Below are 20,352 nucleotides of genomic sequence, written 5' to 3'. Positions count from 1 at the left end.
CCTCTCCTGGGGGTGCGTACCTCCCCCTCGCGCCCCCCGGATGAGGCACTCGCGGCTCCGTTCTGTGCTGCACCGTGCCCCGCCTGGGCAGCGCCTGCCCCCGGTCCTGCTCCTGCCCCAGCCCTGGTCCCCCCCTCATGCTGGGGGCCTCGATCTGCTCCCCCCAGCACACCCGTTCCTCACCCCGTGCGGGTTACAGAAGAGACCGAGTCCTGCGCCGTGCTCCCTACGAGCAAACCCAGCGCGCCCTGCTGTGATCTGATGCCACGAATACCGTCCGGGGAAGGCGTAGCCGCTCGTGTCGCTGCTCCTCTGCAAAGATGTCAGAGATTTCAAACCTCCAGCAATATTTCTGCAGGGACAACCAGGGGCTTTCAGCTAACCACGCCTTTGTGGCACATGTAAAGGCCATTTCCTTCAGCCAGGAAGGTGATGATGAGCATCCTGTTTAATTCAGTTTCCAGCCATCAGGCGGAGTTTCCTTGTGCCTAAAGAAGGGTGTTTGTGCCACAAAGCTGGCAGTGAACAATTTTTCCAGCTATTTAGTTGGTGTAATAGGAGATATCACATCTGCCCAAGGAACCGGGCCTGCCCACGTCCTCAGCCCAACACGGCTGCAGCCAACCCCCCTCTCCAGCCGTGGCGCTCAGGAGAAAAGCTGCCGGAGGAGAGAAGTCAGAGCAGCCCCGCGTGGCCGTGACTCGGTCGGGGGTCAGCCGTGGGGCAGATGAGGGCTGTGGGTTGCACATGGAGATGAGGATCGATTCGATTGCTTCTGTTCGGGGCAATCTGGATTTATTCTAGCAGCTCAATCGTTTGCCGTCACGCTGGCTGCGCGGCTGTTACTGCCGAACTTTCCTGGCGCCGACGCCTTCCGGAGCCGAAGCGCAGGAAGGGCTTGCTAGCAATGAGGGGGATTAAACACGGACACAGAGAGGTTGTGAAGTCTGTCTGGGGAGGGGTCGACGTGGAGGTCACACAGACATTTGTGGGGCACGGTTCCCACTGGCCTGATCCTGCCCTGAGCAGGAGATAGACGAACTGACCTCCCGCGTCCCTTTTAGCCTCTTTTTCCTACAAGTCTGTGACTAGCTCCAAGTTCGTAGCTGCCCTGTGCATGCATCGGTGTGTTGACTCTGAATCCTAACGAGGGTGGCTCATATCAAGGTGGTTAACTGGTTGACCCTTGATCTTACTAGCAGACATGTCAAACCAGCCGGCTTCTCCCACAACACAATGGATGCTGCATCATTCATTGCAAAATTTAATTCAGCAATCCCTTACAGACATTTTTTTTTAACTTTATCCTAAATGAGTATGAACTCTGAAGCATCTTACCCCTTCTTCAATCCCAGCCTTCTGCTGCAAATATTTACCCTGGAGCACGCAGAGGAACAACTACAACACACACTTTTTTGTTGCCATGTTCACATTTGAAGCCGTTCCTGGCAGCTTTGCCCCAGACCCTGGATTTGGGCATGTCAAGATTCAAGAATAAAGACTTTCTGTTCAAAGACGATGCCTTCCCCCCCTGTGCTCTGTGCACCGAATGGGGAAGTCTGCCCAAGTTTTTTGCCAAAGGGTTTTTTTAGCTGGCTTTTTATCTCTTTCCTCCTGGGCACGTGTGCAGAAACAGGAACTCTTACAACTCATTTCCGGTTCATACAAACATATATGTAATCACGTCACTTCATCCGTCACATGTATATTATAATTAACTACTTAAGTATGCGGGGCGGATAGGCAAATGTGCATCAGCTAATTGCGCACGCTCAGAAAGCTCTCTAGGTCACCAAGAGTTGAAATCCCCGCCCCTTTCAAGGACACAGTCAGTTGAATTCCAGCTTCTGTAATCTGCATGTGAAAGTCAGGGGGAGAGAGAAAAAGGGAGTGATTCTTAGCATAAGAAAGAAAGAAAGGTCCTTCGCAGTGTTTCTTCTTATCAGGTATGAGATGCAAACTGTGCAGTTCTAACAACACTCCATTTCTAATCATATTCTAACAATACTCCATTTAGTGTGCATTTCTAACTATTTCACATGTGTTTTCTCAAGTGCAGGTGGTTACCTTAGTCTGTGTTGACTCTTCTACGGGGTCTGTGCCAGGGAAATGCCTAATCGTGGACCACTGCAGACAGAAAAGATCTGCTCGTTGTAGGTCTCGTCCGATCTCAATGCAGTCGTGCTCCACATACGAGTGCAACACCTGTACGCTGTTATACTTTCCTGTCAGGTCTTCTTCCAAGTGGCCTGAACTTTAAAACAAGAAAACAGTCCCACCCTGTGCCCTCCCAGGAGTCGTTGTGCGCTCTGCTCACATCGCACAGGTTTCCCTTTGAATGCAGTGTGCTCCCTGGAGCTCCTTGGGGAAGGCAGTATTGCATCTGCATGGCGTGTAACTCAGTTGTGGCACCAAAGTACAGAGAAACAAGGTACAGAAATGTGCTGTTCATGGCAATATTTTGTGTAGCACAAGGGAAATTTTGGGGGAAGTCTTTCAATAAGTGGTGTTTAAATGAGCCTGTTCTTTGCAGAGCACGCTCCCTTTAATGTTGCTCTTCCTGTCTTTATTTCTAACCCTGTGCTCATTTTAATTTATCTACTCCCCTTCTCTTTCATTGGATTCATTCCCATTCTAACTGCAGGACAAGCAAGAGCAACAAATCCAGTTTTTAAGTATTGGTGTGTAACGGTTGAGCAATGGTACACACCTCCTCCTCCTCCCCTCCACGTCTGCCTTGTGTTTTTTGGTGGAAAGCTCCTGGGGGCTTTCCCCTGCATCCCGACAGCCCCGAGGGTCAGGGCCGTGTGCTGAGCGGTGCCTTCAGGCTACTGGAAACGGTGCCCACGAGAAGCAGACCTGTGTGGCTGTCCCTTGAGAGATTTAAGTTTTATACTGAGTATTTAGCTGCAGTTTACCAGTCTTCCAAATATAACTCTAATTCCATTGATTTGTTTTTTCCAAATGTAGGGTGTAGGCAGTGAGTGATGCCAGGAAGGGAGCTTGCATTGTCTATGTGGAGAATAAAAATTAACATTTGTAAGGGAAACTCAGTCCCCAGCTCCGTGGTTAGGTACAGAAAATCCAGAGCTCGAAGGACATTCTCCATGGCCTGTTAGGTTAAATCTCAGTATAGTAGCTGAGAGCACAGGATTAATTACTTTTGTTTTAATTTTAAGTTAGATGTAGGCATTGCTAACGTCCCTCCTGGCGTGGCTAGTAATGCTGGTGGAGACCGGAGCGCGGTGTCTCTGCTGGCAACCGTTCGAACGCGGGGGCTGTTCGTTGTCACAGGGAGAGCGGATGGGGACAAGGTCGCATGTTGCTGGAAATGAGCCCAAATCCTCGAGATGTCTTGGAGTACGGGGACCAAGTTCAAGTGACCAGTTTCAAGATAAACACAGCCGCGGAGGAGTAGATCTCTTCAGACGTGACATTAAGGTTTAGCTTCTCTCCACTGGCGAACATTGTGAGTTGATTTTGGTTAATTCTCTTCTAATGATTGATTTTAAATGCACGTGCCAGTGATGGGCTAAGGGAGAGGGAGAGCTGTTGTCCCCACAACCCCTGGTCCAATGCTTGTGGCGTTACATGAGCTCGGATGCTGCACAGAGGTCCCTTAGGAAAGCGGTGGCCCAATCCAGATGCACACACTTTAGTCTTTGCTCCACAAACTCACTTCTCATCTCCCCCAAGTATTCTGGTCTCAGTATTGTCTGTGATTACAAATGCAATGTGTGCATCGGCAGTTCATACAAACCGCTCATTTGTTTTTGTTGCAATCCCTTGCCCTTGATCAACACCTGGCGTGTCTTTCTCGAAATGTCTATAGGATCTGAGACAAAGACCAAACCCCTCCTGAAGTGATAAGAAACCTGGAGGAGGGAATTTGAAGAAAAACACAGAAAGGCTCCTCACTGATTCATTCTGTATTTCCGAAGCAGGGTAAAACCTTCTTGTCTGGGGACACAACGCTCGGCTGCCGTGTTGCACAGGGGGTTGTTGTACGTTCCCCGCTGAAGTCGTGTTGCTCTCGCCTCTCCCTTTTCTCTTCTCCTCTCCCGTGTGCTGAGTTGCTCTGTTCTTGTACGGGAGCTCCCTGCACCTCTGGGGGGATGGAGATATATCGATCACATGTAGAAATACATATGTAAAGCCTCCAAATTGTTGCGCAGACCTGGGGGCATGCTGAGCTAGGACCTCTCCCCAGGACAGACCCCTGGCTGACTTCAGTTCACCGCAGGGAAGCAATGACAACGTCTCTCAGCTCAGGCTCTGCCCCTTCAGTGTAGAGGATCCTCTGTCATTTCCTGATGTTGTCTGAAGGGAAAATGCTTGAAAACTGTTTTTCAGATTGGGCAGGTGCCCAGGGCTTCTTTGGGAAGGCTTACACTGCAGTATAAGGTAAGCCATCGAAGGAATTGCTCCTTGTTGCATAAAAACACAACCGACTGAGCACATGTCTGAGGACAAGTCTTGTGTTGCACGCTTGGTGCTGGTTAACACATAACAGATGAGGATGTTTCCCAGCGTTCATTGCCGCCTCCTTTCTAAATCTGGCAAATGTGTGATAAAAGCAGCAGTATAAAATAGAAAGTGCTTTGCTGTGTAGACATGTGCAGACTTGTTGCAAGAAATGATGGAGGATTTTTATACATCTGTCTATACAGTAGAGCACCAATAATCTGTGGGGTAGGGGAGGTTGGGGCAGCCACTGTGCTGGCCCCAGCAATGTTTCCTTGGGGAGAAGACATTTTCTGAGGGTGCCTTGAGTTGAAAGAGTCTAAAAACAGTGGAGAACTCGTGATGTGTCCTGAGAGAGGCAGCTAGCTGTGTTAGCGTGAAGTCAGACAGACGGCAGGATAGAGATGCCCCTTATAGACTCAGGGGGGCTCAACCCCTGGCCCATGGGCCAGATCCTGCCCGCAGGCCAAGTCACCCATCCCCACAGGTCCAGTGATTCGGTGATGGGTGATATTTTGGACTTGTTGGGAGCCCCCGGCAGTAGCAGAGGGAAGTAGGAGACTGGGGCACGCGCTCTGGGCACCGACCCCAGGGGCAGGAGGGGAAAAAATCGTAGCGGCTGCACTGCCAGGGGCACCCCTGGGGATGCTGTTCTCCGCTCCCTGCTGCCCCCCACCCCCGGCACCCTGTACCCCGGGCACTCGGGCACCGTGTGACGTGTGCTGGGCCTGGGCCGCTTGTGCTGTCCCACCCACGTGAGGCCCGTGGTGCGTGGCCCTGGACTCGCACACCAGAAAGCTTGAGCACCGCCAGACTCACTGAATCCCAGACGCACCAGCTTTCCGGAGCAAGCGCTCAGCTCACCAGAGGGTAAGAAATGATGTGCAGGGAGCAGGTGTGCAATGCAGAGGTGTTTACTTTAAATATAAAAGGGAATGGAGGGAGGGAGGGGAAAGGGGGACAGCGCTGAGAGAGGTGAACAAAGTAACCAGGTAAAACCCTGAGGGATGCAGGGGTGTGGAAGTGAAGGATGAGAGTTTGGAGCCGGTCCCTCCCAGCGGGGCGCTGTGCACGGGGGATTGGGAGACGACCCCTGGGCCAGGGCAGCAGCAGGGTCCAGGCGGGAGCAGCTCCTGTGATGGAGACCCCAGCCCCCCCCCCGGGGACACCCAGGGGCTGGCAGTCGGGCGCGGGGGGGACAGTCTGTGCCGCGGGTCGTGGCAGGGACAGGGATTGCCTCAGGGCTGGGCTGGGGCCGGGCACAGGGTCAGGGGAGCCGCGTTGGTGCCCCCAGCATTGACACCAGGATAGAAGAAAGGGCGCAGGGTCCCGGAGAAGGAGTCAGTGAAAGTGAAGAGATGGGACCCGTTGGTCACATTGCAAAATGAGACCTCGCCCCCCTCGTAGTCCAGGAAAACCCCCACCCGCCTGGGCCGCACGCTCACGGAGAGGAGGGTTGGGCGGGAGGTGAGGGCCTTGTATCTCCCACCCCACAGCCGCACGACCCAGTATCCATTGCAAGGTGACAGTGTGACCTTTCCCTTCCTGCACACAGACTCCCTGCACACGCCGAGGGCCCAGTATGCCTTGTCTCCCACCTCCGCCTCCCAGTAGCGCCTCCCGCCCGCGAACCCCTCTGCGCCCAGGACAAAGACACAAGCATCAAATCTCTCCGGGGTGTCGGGCACATCCCGTCGGGTGTCTCCGAGTCTCACACATCTCCGATCCTCAGACAGGACGAGGTGGGGATGAGCCGTGCCTGGGTCCAGAGTCACGTCCGCTGGGGAGAGAGTCGCGGGTCAGGGCGGGGGCAGGCGGGTCCCGAGGTCACGGGGAATTTGCCGCGTCCCAGGAATCGCGGGTCGGTCCCTGCTGGGGAGTCACCGTCGCCCCACGGGGAAATGGGGGGACAGGAAATGCGGGAACAGGACAGGGGGACGTCCCCACCGGCCCCTTCACCCCCAGGGCATTCCCGGTCTGGGCGCTGGAGCCATGAGTGGGGAGGGACATGGGGTGGGGGCAGGGCAGGCCCTGGGAGGGGGAAGGGCAGGGGCATGGGATGGTGTCATCCCAGCAGGTCCCTGCCTGCCCCTCCCCCACCGCTAGCGGGGCTGCTCTGCCTGGGGGGCAAGGGGAGTGGGCTCCACACCATGAGCTGGTGTTGCAGGTGCTGTGGGGAGGGGGCGGGGGGCAGGGAGGCTACAGGGAGGGGGGGACGGGCTGGGGGACAGCAGGAAGCAGAGGGGCCCATTGCAGCCTGCCTGGGGGAGGGGTGGCAGGGGAGCAGAGGGCAGGGCCCGGGGGTTTCCGTGCCTGGGCCGGGGTCACTCGGTTTGCTGCCTGCCCCCCTCCACCCCAGGCTGGGCTGCCCGGCCCCAGGGGGACCCCCATTTCCCCAGCCTGTGGGCACAGCACTGCAGCCAGGGCAGCCCACAGCCAGCGCTCCCCAGAGCCAGCCCAGGGCAGGGCCGTGCATGGGGCTGGGCGCAGGGGTGGGGAGGGAAGGGGAAGTCTTGCTGGGGTCAGAGGATCCCAGCAAGATAAGCATCCAATTTACTTTTGAAGGTGTTCAATGTAGGTGCTTGAACCACCTCCGCTGGCAGACTGTTCCAGACCTTGGGGGCTCGGACAGGAAAGAAATTCTTCCTTATGTCCAGCCTGAAACGGTCTTGCAGGAGTTTGTGACCGTTCGACCTCGTCATCCCTTGGGGCGCTCTGGTGAACAATCGTTCCCCCAGATAGTGATGGTCACTGGTGGTCACCTCGATAAACTTATAGGTGGCCATCAGATCACCCCTGAGCCTGCGCTTTTCCAGGCTAAAGAGTCCCGTGGCTCTCAGCCTGTCATCGTAAGATCTGTTTTCCTGACCTCTGATCATGCGCGTGGCTCTTCTGGACTCTCTCAAGCTTCTCCACATCCTTTTTGAATTGTGGAGCCCAAAACTGGACGCAGTACTCCAGCTGCGGCCTCACCAAGTCCGAGTACAAGGGGAGAATGACGTCCCGGGATTTGCTCGAGAAGCATCTATGGATGCACGCCAGCATTTTGGTCGCTTTACTAGCCGCAGCATCGCATTGCAGGCTCATGTTCATCTTGTGGTCAATGATGACCCCCAAGTCTCTTTCTTCCATAGTGCTAGCCAACGTAGCACTGCCGAGCCTATAAGGGTGCTGCAGGTTTTTCCTCCCAAGGTGGAGAACCTTGCATTTTTCAGTGTTAAACACCATGAGGTTCTCATCTGCCCATTTGCTGAGCTTGTCCAGGTCAGCCTGGATCACCCGCCTTTCTTCTGGCGTGGATGCTTTGCCCCAAAGTTTGGTGTCATCGGCGAACTTGGCCAGTCCACTCCTGACTCCAATGTCCACATCGTTAATGAAGATGTTGAACAGTATGGGTCCAAGGACAGAGCCTTGAGGGACCCCACTGGTCACAGGGCACCATGGTGAGTGACTGCCATCAATTACCACCCTCTGGGTCCGACCAGGGAGCCAATTTCCCAGCGAGCGGATTGTGGTGGAGCCAAGCCCACAACCGGTCAGTTTGGCCAAGAGGTGATCATGGGATACCAGATCAAAAGCTTTTTTGAAGTCAAGATATATGACATCAATCTCTTCTCCCTTGTCCAAGTGATAGGTCTGGTCCAGGCTCATCTGACCTACAAGAGATGGTGACAGGCTGGGCTTGTGCATGCAAGGCTCCCCACGGGAGGGCATGGTGCAATGGGTGCAAGCTAGTTGAGAAAACCTTAGGAGAGACATAGGGAAAAACTTTTTTTTCTGTGTGGATAGCTAGAGTCTGGAGCACGCTCCCAGCAGAGGCAGTACAGTGGCCATCCCTGGAGGTGTTCAAGAGGAGGCTGGACAAGCACATCCTGGAGCTCAGTTGAGCCCCATTGCCTGCTCCCCATGGCAGGGGACGGGACTTGCTGAACTTACCGGTCCCTCCCGGTCCTTCTTGCTATGACTGTGATTGTGTGTGTGCGAGGAGTGGGACATGCTGGGTTTCATTGCAGAGCCTCTCCCATTCATGAAGGGCAGCCCAGCTGAGCTCAGCTGCACCAGGGGCAAGTCCCAGGTCACCTCCAAGCAGCACCTCCTCCATGGGTCTGGACAGCTCCAGCCTGACCTCCCCTCCCCAGTGTCCCCCTGGGATGGGAGATCTGTGCACACCTCGTCCTACCTCACCGTGAACCCAGAGCTTGGCTCAGAGCCCCCAGGAGGGCCTCCACTGTCCCCTGTCCCCACTCTCAGGAAGCAATGCTCCAGGGGCAGGTCCAGGCAGGGCTGGGGGGTCCCTGTGGGGCTGCAGCTCTTACACACCACTCGGGATGCAGACTGGCCCAGGACAGGCCCCCCCCCACTCAGCCTGACTCCAGGCTCATCTGAGCCACAGGGGGAAGGTGACAGCTCTGGACAAGGTGAGTGAGACTCCCCAGATTTCCCTGCCAAGCCCGCACCACTCAGGAAAGCCTCAGGCCCCCTCCGCACCACAGACTGAGCTGGCTCATCAAAGCCTCTTGAAGGACAGATGCATTGACTCTCCCGGTGAAACCAGCTGCTGGGCTGCGGCTCTGTGTGGCCAGGACTGTGCTGGCTGCTGCTTTGCACCATCACGAGCAGAAACAGCTGCCGAGACCAGGCTGGGACCTGCCCGTTGGGTCCGTGCTCGTTGCTGCCTGGAGGGGGCTGGGGGCTGCGGGCGCCTGTCGGCACTCCCAGGGCAAGCCCGTGCCTGGCTGAGGCTGACGTCTGGGCCACCTCCCCATTGCCGCAGGGAAGGGACCGTTCTGCCCTGCTTTGGAGCCAGAGCTGACATGACAGACATGGGGACTGAAAGCCTGAAGGCCTGAGTAAGGGATGCCCGGGCCAGGAGAGAAGTTTCCCGAGGATCTGCATTCAAAGGAAGTGGCAGGGCAGGGACTGAGCTGCATCCAGGGCAGGGAGCGTGTGGAGGGACACAAAGCCCCATATTGCCGGGAGTAGCAAGCAGCAGGTAGGGATGGGCCGGCCATGGGGCTGGAAGAGGAAGCCCAGAGCATCATGCTGTAGGAGCCGAACATCGCTGGAAAGGAGCTGGGAATGGGGAGCAGGGAACAGGCTCTTGCTGCCTCATCTGCCTGCGCTCGGGGCCTGTGCACAGCCCTGGGAATGAGCAGGATGGCACCAAGGGGATCCCGGGGATGGTGCTCAGCTCCCTTGGGTACTGCAGGCTGCACCACACTGCAGGGCCCAGGGACTGAAGGCTGTTGGACACTGTGAGACCTTCCCCATTGCATGCAGAGACCCAGATTTCACTTCAGCCCTTGCCCCTGAGTTGAGATTACCCCAGAGATTTAACCAGGACACGGTGTGGCAGCCCCTGGGGCTGGGGCACACGGCAGAGGATAATCTCAGCGCACCGGCACTTGGCTGTCCAGCTCTGATCACAGCATTACCCCCTCCCTCCTGCAGCAGGAACAGGGGTCCACCTGTCTGACCATTTCCCTGCTTCCTAGGTCACCTGTCCCCACTGGAGTCACCCAGCCGTGCCCTGCATGGAAATGACAACGGGACTTTTCCCCCTGCCCATCCAGAGGCCCTCGGACATGGGCTGAGGAGACGGCTGCAGGACTGCGGAGGCTCTCTGCCAACACGGCAGTCACATCCCCCTGTGCTGTGTGTGCTACATCCCCAGTGCGCCCAGCACGGCTCTCACTGCTGCCAATGACCCTGCCATGTGCTGCGGTGTACCTCTGAATTTCCTTAGCATGTCCATCATCCCTGGGATGCTGCACGGGGTCTTCACTTCTGTGGAAACAGCTTTTGCTTCCTGAAGATTCACATCCTTGCTCCTAAGAGGAACATATCCCCCATCATCGCTCAGCCCGGCTCTTCCAGGGAGATATTCCTGCCACAGCCCAAGCAGGAATCTCCTGGGAGCGGGAAGGGGAAGATACCGCACCTGGCCAAGGTCCTTTTCACATCCTAGAAAGGGAAACATGAGGGTAACAGTGATTATTTCCTTGCTGGGTGAAACCATCTGCGCCAAAGTTCAATGAGTTTATGACTTGTCTGTTCGATGGGCATCCATTTCTTCACTGTCTGAAAATCCCTAAGTCTGCCTCTCCCTGGTGCACTTGGATGTAGTCAAGGGATGATGAACCATTTCTTGGCTGTCACCTCTGTCTCAGCATTACATTGCTCTGAACGTGTGCATGGCTACCTCCAGATGTGCTTTCCCGTCCATTTTGGCTGCTGACAGAAATGATTAAAAAAACCCCCAAAACCCTGTGCTTTATTGGAAGAGGCAGCATGTTAGTTTGCCTCGCTCCTTAGCATCTGTATAGATCATGCACTTCAGCAAGGCTTTTTGGTGCTTTAATATAAAGCAGATTCAATCAACTATTAGAGATAAGCTCCAAAAAAGCCCCATTGAAGCGCCCAGTCTACACAGACATTGGGAAGCCAGGTCCAACTAATGTGGTGCCTCGTCTGGGGATGCGCTGGGTTCAGCGCGGGGACACACTGGACTTACAGTACAGCCCTTTTTATGCTCATGTCTGCAAGGAGCCTTCATGACTAATAACCTGGCACTTCTCCCAAATCAGAATTTCCTCCCGGTACAAACTGGTGGATCTCCAGACTGATGGAAAGTCTCGCCTGAGTCTTGGCCCAGTTTCCACCAGTTGCGGGGTCCGGGCCGAGGGGCTGCTTTGCGCCAGACAGCAGCAGCATTGGGGGCCGCATCAGCAGCGCACGCTCACCTTCAGCAGCTCAGCAGGTGTCTGCCGGCTCTTCTCCTCTACCTCCGAGATCAGCTTGCGCAGGGAGGCGCTTTGCCGGGAGAGTTGGGCTACGTTGGCCTCCAGCCTCCGCAGAGTCTCCCTCTCCTCCTCCTCCAGGCTCTGCAGGAGCCGCTGCTCCTCCTCGCTCACGAAGCGATGCAGCTTCTCGCACTCAGACTTGATGCTCGCTCTCTGTCGCTTTACCTTGTTCTTCCAGGACAAGCAGCAAAAACAAGTGTGAGCTGCCATCTCCACTTTCAGCTTTGCATTGGCAGCGGGAAGGCACGAACTCGGGCTGTGCAGCCCTTTGTCAGTAGCTATACTGTCACCGGATATATGAGACACATTACATATAGTGATGCACTCTCTGGAGAAAGGGTCACACAATACTTTCACCCCATAGGAAAAGGGCTGCTATCCAGAGCAGAGATTTAGGATCTGGGGCCTCTGGAAAGGCCCTGGGGCTTGGAGCAAAACCCAGTGGGCCACGGGTCATCTCTGGCCGATCTGTCGATGTCAGTGCTTTTGTGCCAGGCCTAGGGCTGTCCCTGGGGCGAGACATGCAGGAGGTGCTTCATGCAAAGCACTTGGAGGCTGTGTTGGCCAAGGGAGATGGGTGGGAAGGACCCCAAGAGAGCCGCCTTGGCCAACAGGAGCTCTCTACAGAGGAGACAGGCTCCTCTGCCAGGGGCTTTTCCCTTCCAGGGTGGGGAAAGTGGAAGATCCTAAAACGACTGCCCAAGAACCAGGAAAAGCACAGAAGAGACACCTGAGGAAGGGGCTGCAGGGCGGAAGAAGGAGCCCGTGCCAGTCCCACAAAACATGAACTCTGCCCCGGTGAGCGCTGCCCCGGGCTGGGGAGCCTTGACGCCCCTGTGCACGGGCCCAGGGCAGGGGAGCACGCACTGCCTCCCCTTGGCCTTGGGGTGGGGAAGAGCAAACTCCAGAGCCCCTTTCCCTTCGTGCGGGGGCACCGGGGGTGAGAGAGCACAGGGCTCCCTTCCCTGCAGGGCAGGGTAATGCCGAGTGCCCAGCCTGCCTGCCCCCGGGCACCGCAGGAAGGGCTCTGCACCACTCCTCCTCTGCCTCAGCGATGCCCATCGTGACACGAGGCTTTCAGACTTCAGGGAAGCGCTAGAAGAATCTCAGAAACTGAAACACTGATGTGCTGGAAATCCTGCTGTGGTGCCCACAGCCCTGGGACAGCTGGGAAAGGCAGAGACATGGGCTTCGGGGTGTGCAGAGAGTGCAGCAGCTCTGGGAGCAAACACGGCTCCAGTTTGCAGAGTGTGGCCCATTTTATGGGAGGTAAAGTATGTCATCCAGGCCAGCAGCAGTGGCTCGGTACCACCCCTGGGAGAGTGGCAAGGAAGGGTTAAGCTGCCAGCACCTCAGTCCAGTCTGGTCCCAGCTCTCCCCCAGACTGCAGCACCCCCCCGATGTCGAGGAAGAGCTCCCTCCATGACACACAGCCCCTCGGGGGCAAATCTTGCAGCTCCCCCACCCCTCACTGCCGGCTCTGCCACGGGAACGAGCTCTCGAGGAGCACAGACTGGCACCTGCCTTCCACGCCGTGGTGGTGTCCTTCTCCTTGGCCTCCATCGCCAGGGCCCTCTCCAGCCCCTTCCTCAGAGGATCCAGGGCCCGCCGGAGCTGCACCTGGCAGGAGAAGCATCAGCTCCTTATTCCTGACCCTGACACGTGTCGGGACAAGCGGGGTTTGATACGGGAGCAGTAAATGTGCAGGGAAAGCAAGCGGCAGAAGCAGCCGTGTGGGGGGCTTGCTGGCCAGCCCCCTCCCCGCTCCCTTCGACCCCTCGTTGCAGGCGCTGGCTCAGGGGCGCTGGCACTGGGTACAAGCAGCAGCTGGAGGGGAGAAGTCACCTCAGGGTTGCTCTGCAGACACTTCATGAGCAGGCAAAAACCCTTCTGTTTTTTAGCAGCAAGAAAATGGGGCAACATCTCCCTCCAGCACCAGCAAATTCCAGCTGCTGCCCCTCGGCAGAAGTGCATTTCCCACAATGCCCTGCACCCACCTGCCCTGCTCCCCCACTCATCCTGATGCCTCTGCATCAAACAGGCTTGGCCAAGCAGCTCATTCAGAAACGTGCCCGAGGTGTCTGACCCTGGGGCTCGTGCCCGCCCCTGGCATGCACAGCTTCTCACTTCACTTGGGCCAGTTTGGGAAACAGGCTGGGTTACTGCTGGGGCAGGAGGGGTGGGCGGCTGGAAGGGGGCAGGTCTGCAGCACACAGGCTTTGCCCTGGACCAAGGGCTGTTGCATTTCCTACACCTGCTTCATCTCCACATTTCCTCTGGTCTCCTCCAGACACTTCTTCCACAGCAGGGCCCGGCCCCTGTGACAGAGCCGGCTCCCATCCCTGTGCCAGGCACGAAACATTGGCAGGGCAGGGTGCGAGGGCAGACCTACTCAGAAAGCCCAGTGGGGCTGCGTGGGCACCGGAGCACCCAGAAAAAGGGTCCATGTGCTGTCGGGGACAAAGGAGCAGGTTCCCTGTTGCACACAGTCATACATGGAGGCAGCCAGCTCTTATCGGTCCCCAGGAGCTCCAGTGGGCTCAAAAACAAGGACCCGGCCCACACTACAACTGGTGTGGGGAATGCACGGCTGGTTTTGGAAATGCTGTGCCCTGCACGTGGAGATGCAGAGCACAAAACTACAGAAAAAAAACAGGACAATTAATGTAATTAGTATGAAGGATGAAGACTTATATACTCAGGAATAACTAACTGATCTCTGGGGCACCAAGGGAGGCTGGTGAATTCACTGATGATGAAGCGCTCAGCCACGGGTTGGGTGGGACTGTGGAATTCATGGATATTAATTCATTTCTGGGGGGAATCAAGCGAGGCTGGTGACTAATCATGAATTAACCACCTGTGGATTAAGTGAAGCAGGGGGATTCGGTGACAACCACTTGATCTTCTGTTGTCTGAATGGGGGAGTATTGAATTTACTGACAAGTACTTGTGAGGCCGTGCACCAGGAGACACTGTGACTTCTGGCTTGGGGCAGCAGAGCAAGTGGCAATTGGAGACTGAGCGGTTCAGGATCCCAGGGGTAAGGCTACACATTTGCACACTTGGCCAGGAGTAGGAAGGAGCAGGATGTAGGGGTGGAAAGAGGCTTGTGAAGAGGACCGTCCTCATCCAGGTGGATTTTAGCTCTCCTCTTACCATCCTCTTATCACCTGACCTCTCTTCAATTTTCTTAACAACAAGGCATGGCAGGGGAGATGTAAGGGAACTGGAGGTGGAGACCTGGACAAGAGAGGTGGTGGCTGCCGCGTGCTCCTACCAGAGGATGCTTTGTTACCCCCTTGCCCCCACAGTCCTTCACTTCCTTTGACCTGCAGCATCCCACACAACACTCCCTTTCCCTTCCCCTTCCGCTTCCCCTTCCCCCTCCCCCCCCCCGCAGGCTCTTCTTAGGCTGAAACGCAGCATTTGAGACACCTGGGACTGGTCAGTTAATTCAAGCAGTGAGGGCTGGCGTCTAGTCTAGGGGACTGTAGTCCAGAGATTTTTTTCTGGGAAAGGGAGAGAAAAGCATTCCTAACTCTGGAGTAATGTGGATTTGGAGGCTCTGGCATCCATGCTCTATGATCAGCCAAAACCTTTCCAGCAGGACAATCCCGGGGCATGGGGACTGATTCCTTAAAGCTCAGCACTCCTGCAGCCATTCAGCGTGAATCTGGGCCCACTGGCAACACCTCCCAGCTCAGTGTCAACCACAGACTTTCTGAGCCCGGTTCCAGTCCAGTAACAAGGTCACAGACAGGATTGTTGAACAGGATCAGGCCCCTGCCCTGCACACCCCAGGGCCCTCCCCGCGCCTCCGGCTCCAGCCACATCGCTCCCATCTACACAGACCGTGCTGCCGTCTCCCTCCGAGACAGCTCCCGAGCTGCCGCACAGCGCAGCAATGACCCCTGTCCCCTCCAGTCTGGCCAGTTATATCCCATGAGACTCTATGAAACACTTCATTTAATCTAGGAAATGACCATACTTTTTCACATACAACACAGCCTTTCCCCTCAAAACCAGCTGCTGGAAATTGTAGTGGGCATTACATGTGAGAAATGTGGTGAGAAGAGATTCTGCTGAGCAGAAGTGAAAGTCAGATCTGCACTGGGGCAGAAGAGGGAGCAGTCTCTGCTCCCAGGCTGCTGCTCCTCTGTTCCTTGCTACAGGAAAAGCTCTTTTAGCTTTATTCTGCCTTTCTAAACCAAGTTGTGTCATATTCTGAGCTGCACTGTATGGAGAAAATACTATTTGCCCTCTGCGTTGCCCTGTTCAGTTTGTTCTGGGGGCTGAGCTGAGTTAAAAGGCCAGGGACTGCCCACCCTGGGCCAGGGATCCCAGGGCTGGGACACACTGCAAGACAGGGCCAAGGGGCCCAGAGACTTGAAATGAAGAGGGCTAAGACCAAGAAAGTTGTGGGACTCAGCGCAGGACATGCCCCGAGGGCAGCTGTGACACCCTGTAGTAGCCACCTTAGACCAGCCCTGGTAGCTAACTTTGCTAGGCTTGCTAAGGTGGGCTTAGCTTTTCTTTTCCTCCTGTAGGAAGGAAGCACCCCGAAATCCCACAGTGGGTTAAGTAACCCCAAGGTCTGCAGGGTCTGTGCACCCTGTGTGGCATGGAGCCCTACCAAAGACTCGAGTCCGGGTGGTAGCAGCGGTTACCCCAGGCTTGTGACTGGGCTCCAGGAAGGGGGGCGACTGGACTTAGGTGCTGCAGGGGAGACACTCAGAGCGTGGTTTTCGGCCAGGTGCAGTGAGGTAGGAGGCTCAGCACAGGAGCAACCCAGACTGGCCCGCCGCCGTTAACTAATTTTATCTCTTGGCCCAAATCAGTTCTGAATTCTGTCAGCGAAGCAGAGCTCAATCACTCCAGTCTGTGCTGCACGACCACCGACAACTACCCTCCCTTGCGGACACTTCAGCTTGGGACTTCAGGTACTGCCCGGTACATGGCAGGCATCCACTGTGCAAGCCACAAGCCCAGAGGCCTCAGAGTCCAGATGCCCACTAATTTCACTCCACCAAAAGGCCGAAGGAGCAAGCTAAAGGGAAGCCCAAAAGCTGTACCCTATGAACGTAAGTCTTGTAGCCAAGATCCTGCATCGCGAGGCATTTGCAGACTCTCTCGGGGTCAGCTTGCCTGCACTGCAAGAAATAGACCTTCAACTCAACTGCTATAAGTCATTCAAGACCGAGGAGAGGGAGATTGCCCTTCCTGGTAAGTACAACCACCCAAGCCGAAACCAGTCATGGTATCTCTCCTGCCAGTGAGTTTTGTTCTGTTTGTTTAAAGACATTTTTCACGTTCCACGCCAAATCAGCCAAATCAAGTCCAAGTCCATGAGTCAGTCCAGAACCATCCGGGGCCCTACAATGGGCACTCGTCGTCCACCCCCACCAGGGGCCTCAGGTATTTCCAAAGTCTTCAGACAGGCAGCCTTTGTGCAGGCGCAAGCCCGGAGGCTTGGGGTTTGGATGCCCCCAAGTTTTGCCTGCCCTCGGCCATATGGGTGCAGAAGCAAGTTAGGGAGGAGCCTCCCATTTCCATAAAGTGGGCTTTGAGCCCCAGCACCCTGACAGGTACAAAGCCACGGCAGGAGAACAGACATCCCCAGGGACACTTAAGGAAAACTGCTTTCCTTGACCCAAATACACGGTGTTGCCCTGCCAGGTAAGTGTGTGTCTGTGCAATGGGCTCTCTGGGGCCAGTGGTGTCACCTACCTGGTAATCGTCGGCAGCCTCCTGGATGGGGAGCACTGTGTGACCGCGGTGAGCCTGGGACTGCATGCAGATCACACAGATGGCTTCCCCGTCCTCCTCACAGAAGAGCTTGAGTTTCTCCTCGTGCTCCACACACTGATTCTCCATCTTCTCCTTTCCTGGCTTCAGACTCTGCTCTTTAATCTTCTCCACCAGGTTTTTGAGCTGCGTGTTGAGCCGGAAGCTCCCAACCTGGAACTCTGTTCTGCAGCTGGGACAGGGGACGGCGTCGCCTGAGCCATGGACACGGTCCTCACAGTACTGGGTGATGCAGGCTCGGCAGAAGTTGTGCCCACACCCGATGGTCACCGGCTCCTGCAGGAGGTCCAGGCAGATGGCGCAGGTGGCCTCTTCATCCATGTCCTGTCCTGGAGGGTCTGAGGCTGCACGGCCCCGGCTTCTGCTGATTCTTCTTCCTGCTCCGTGCAGGCTGGGCCCATCCTGGGTGGTGCCTACCTCAGCGCAGCAGCTGATTTCCTGTAAGTCAGCTTCTAACAAGGGAGAGGAGAGGCCACGGGGCCAAAGGGAAAGTAAAAGTAAATGGAAGAATGAAACTGAGTGGAGAGGAAGGAGGGGTGAGGGCAAGGGAGCAATGGAAGCAGGGAGGAGGAGGGCTGGGGAGACAGGGTGTTCACAGGCAGGGGGGCAGAGATGAGAAAGCCCCCGACTCTCAAACACATAGGAAACAGTGCACCCAGCGGTGTGCTCTGCAGCGTGCCATCACCAGGGTGCAGGATTTTAAAAATGTCAGTTCATTTTATAGGGCAATGCTTAGGACTAACAAGGGCAGAGGATGATCACAGGTTCTCATCAGGCCCGTGGCAGAGGGAGCCGCTGAAACACCAGAGTCCCATGGAGCCATCGTGACACTAACGGGGTCCATCAGCCTTCCCAGGCGTTACAGAGAGCTGGGTCCAGCACCCAGGCAAGGGAAGTGAGCCCAGACCCCGAGCCACTGGGCAGGAACCAGCCTGTCACAGGGCTGTCCCCTTCATTTCTCCCCTGTCAACCCCTGAATAGCTGTCCTCCCCTTATGGGACTACTGCCAGCTGTGATGCCCCTGACCTGAAGGCATTTGTTATCACCCCGGGTGCACCCCAGCTCTGTGGAAGTGGGGCTAGCTGATAGCCCCTACAAGCAGGAGCAGGAGCAGGGCTTAGCAATCCCAGCACGGGTGCCAGCGTGCGGCACGTTTTGGCATTTTGCGTGGCACATGTGCCTCACGTCAGACAGCAGGGAAAGGGCTGGGTCTGCGCTGGCACAACAAGGATTAAGCCCATGATGACTCCCATGCCATCTGCCCCTGGCACACCAACCTCTTACAAGCTGAGGTTGTGGATGTTTCTGGCACTCTGGCCAAAAAACATTGCTGACCCCTGCGCTAGACAGAGAGCAGCTTTCTGCAGCTGGACAAGCCAGCCACTGGGGCACACGAGGCTCAGGGGTCTCACACCCGCCATGCACTCGGAGGCAGCAGGTGCCCAGAGAAGGAGGGAAGCTTTTGCAGTCCCGTTACTGCAAGGAAAGCTAGAGTGTGAACTTGGTGTCAGGTCCTCCCCCACGGTAGCTGGCTGGGCATGGTTGTTAGAAATATTATTAAAAATGCATTATCAATAGTGTTGTTAGAACAGCACAGCTGCCAGCTCGCATTATCAATAGTGTTGTTAGAACAGCCCAGCTGTCAGCTCTCCCTGGTGGGAGGCTGGAGAAGCTACTGAGGGCTCTTTGTATTAAGGTATCACTCTCTCTTTGGTTTGCAAAGTTACTATCTCTTTGTTACAGTAAAGCATATACTCCTCAGCTTTCTCATGCAGATAAGAGTAAATTGCAATTCTGTCCTTGAAGCAGGAAAAATTTGAACCTTTTGTAACCTGAAGTACTTTCTGAGCACGCGTAATAAGCTAATGCATATAAGCCTATCCGCCCCGCATACTTAAGTAGTTAATTATAATGCACATGCAATGGATGATGTGACGTATTCACATACATGTTTGTATGAACCGGAAATGAGTTGTAAGAGTTCCTCCTTCTGCACATGTGCTCAGGAGAGAGGGGATAAAGCCCGCTGGGCAGTTTCCCTCGGGGGCAGAGCATGGTCTTTTGTCTTCGCTCTGACCCTATTTGCAAATATATCCTTTGTACTACTAAAGAATGTGTGCCTGGAATTATTCATGAGCCTCCAAAGAAACGAACCGCGATTTTTACATCATGGTGACGGCCCCCGTGTGTGCCCTAACCACAAAGTAGATGCAAAAGACCTTGCTCCATGTTTGTGGGAGCACTGAAAGCTCACACACAGCTTTCTCCTCTGTCTCCCTTTCTGTTTCTGGGCAAAGGGACTGCTGAGCAGTTCACCTACCAACAAGTACGCAGGGAGTAACAGGCCTCGGGTTGATAAGAGTGAGTTTTTGATTAAACTTCTCTGCCTTTATTCCTTCTGGGTCTAAGGTTCACGGTCCATCCGTTTCCTGGCTTCCAGCTGGTGACTTCAGTGGTAAATGTGGCCAACTCACACCACAAGATCAAAGGTGCTTTTTTATCAGTTCAGTAATGAGATCATAATTCATTGCCAGGGAAAGAAGGTGTGAGAAAACGAGAGGGAAATAAATTATAGAAATATTATATATTATTTAAATATGGTAGAATACTAACCAATTGCCCAACACGAATGATGGACTTCAAAGGAGTGATTACATGGCCGGCCCCGAAGCGTGGCCCTGCCTCTGCCCATTCTGTTGTCCCCACAGCCAAGCCACAGCCCCCCCAGACTTGCTGCTGCCCCTCACTCCCACCCCACTGAACCCAGCCCTGCTGGTGGCCCTCACTCACTGAACTGCAGTACCCTGCCCCCTGGGCCATGATGGTGCCCCTCACTCCTGACCTGCAGCCCACAGTCCCGTCCCACCTGATGCCCCTCACTCCCACCCCACAGCCCCCTGCCCCCACCAGCCCTGCCAGAGGGGCCACAGCTGTCCCCGTCCTGACCAGGCCAGTGTGCGGTGGCTTCGATTCATGCAGGTGGCGGAGGAGCATGTCTGGCCCCAGCATGGGCTGAGGGGAGAGGAGGGGAGACTAGTGGCATCCACCACCCTGGGCTGTGGCTGCAGTGCCCTGCGGGCAGCCTGGCCAGGGCCTCTTCCCTCCCTCGCCCCTTCCCCCCTTCCCTCCTGGCCACTCAGCCCCTCCCAGCACAGGCACCAGCCCTTGTGCAGTCACCTGGCCATGGAGGTCCCCGCTGCCCCCACCCCTTTCCCCAGCTGGAGAACAGGCCACCCCCCCACACACCCTACCGCAGCTGCAGCCCCCGCTCCCCCTG

The 20,352-nt window shown here is 55.7% G+C and overlaps 1 protein-coding gene and 1 long non-coding RNA gene across 2 annotated transcripts; one reads left to right on the top strand and one right to left on the bottom strand.

Moving 5' to 3' along the window:
- Positions 1-3,155: 3,155 nt before the first annotated feature.
- Positions 3,156-6,141, top strand: LOC149875473 (uncharacterized). The gene is made up of 3 exons (XR_016439668.1): positions 3,156-3,469; positions 4,354-4,404; positions 6,020-6,141. It is a non-coding gene; the product is annotated as an uncharacterized LOC149875473 (long non-coding RNA).
- On the bottom strand, positions 3,981-17,572 carry LOC149875472 (E3 ubiquitin-protein ligase TRIM39-like). The gene is made up of 6 exons (XM_090030842.1): positions 16,998-17,572; positions 12,792-12,887; positions 11,208-11,438; positions 10,406-10,428; positions 10,195-10,295; positions 3,981-6,244 (listed from the first exon to the last, which is right to left on the bottom strand). Exons 1-6 carry the CDS (start codon positions 17,394-17,396, stop codon positions 5,703-5,705), a joined length of 1,392 nt encoding a protein of 463 aa, XP_089886968.1. The 5' UTR covers positions 17,397-17,572; the 3' UTR covers positions 3,981-5,702.
- Positions 17,573-20,352: the final 2,780 nt, after the last annotated feature.

This window comes from Crocodylus siamensis, chromosome 1 (genome assembly GCF_052110815.1).
Source record: "Crocodylus siamensis isolate JL-2025a chromosome 1, ASM5211081v1, whole genome shotgun sequence".
Taxonomy (NCBI): domain Eukaryota; kingdom Metazoa; phylum Chordata; order Crocodylia; family Crocodylidae; genus Crocodylus; species Crocodylus siamensis.
Note: the sequence above shows the minus strand (reverse complement) of the source record. Positions and strands in the feature narration are given on the sequence as shown.

What these genes read in the sequence shown, in the direction of transcription:
- LOC149875472 (XM_090030842.1), bottom strand. Translation starts at nt 17,396, where the DNA reads ATGGATGAAGAGGCCACCTGCGCCATCTGCCTGGACCTCCTGCAGGAG. An exon ending in AGGCTGCCGACGATTACCAG is followed by an intron (nt 12,888 to 16,997) that starts GTAGGTGACACC and finishes TTCTCCTGCCAG; the next exon opens with GTGCAGCTCCGGCGGGCCCT. An exon ending in ACACCACCACGGCGTGGAAG is followed by an intron (nt 11,439 to 12,791) that starts GCAGGTGCCAGT and finishes TTGTCCTGGAAG; the next exon opens with AACAAGGTAAAGCGACAGAG.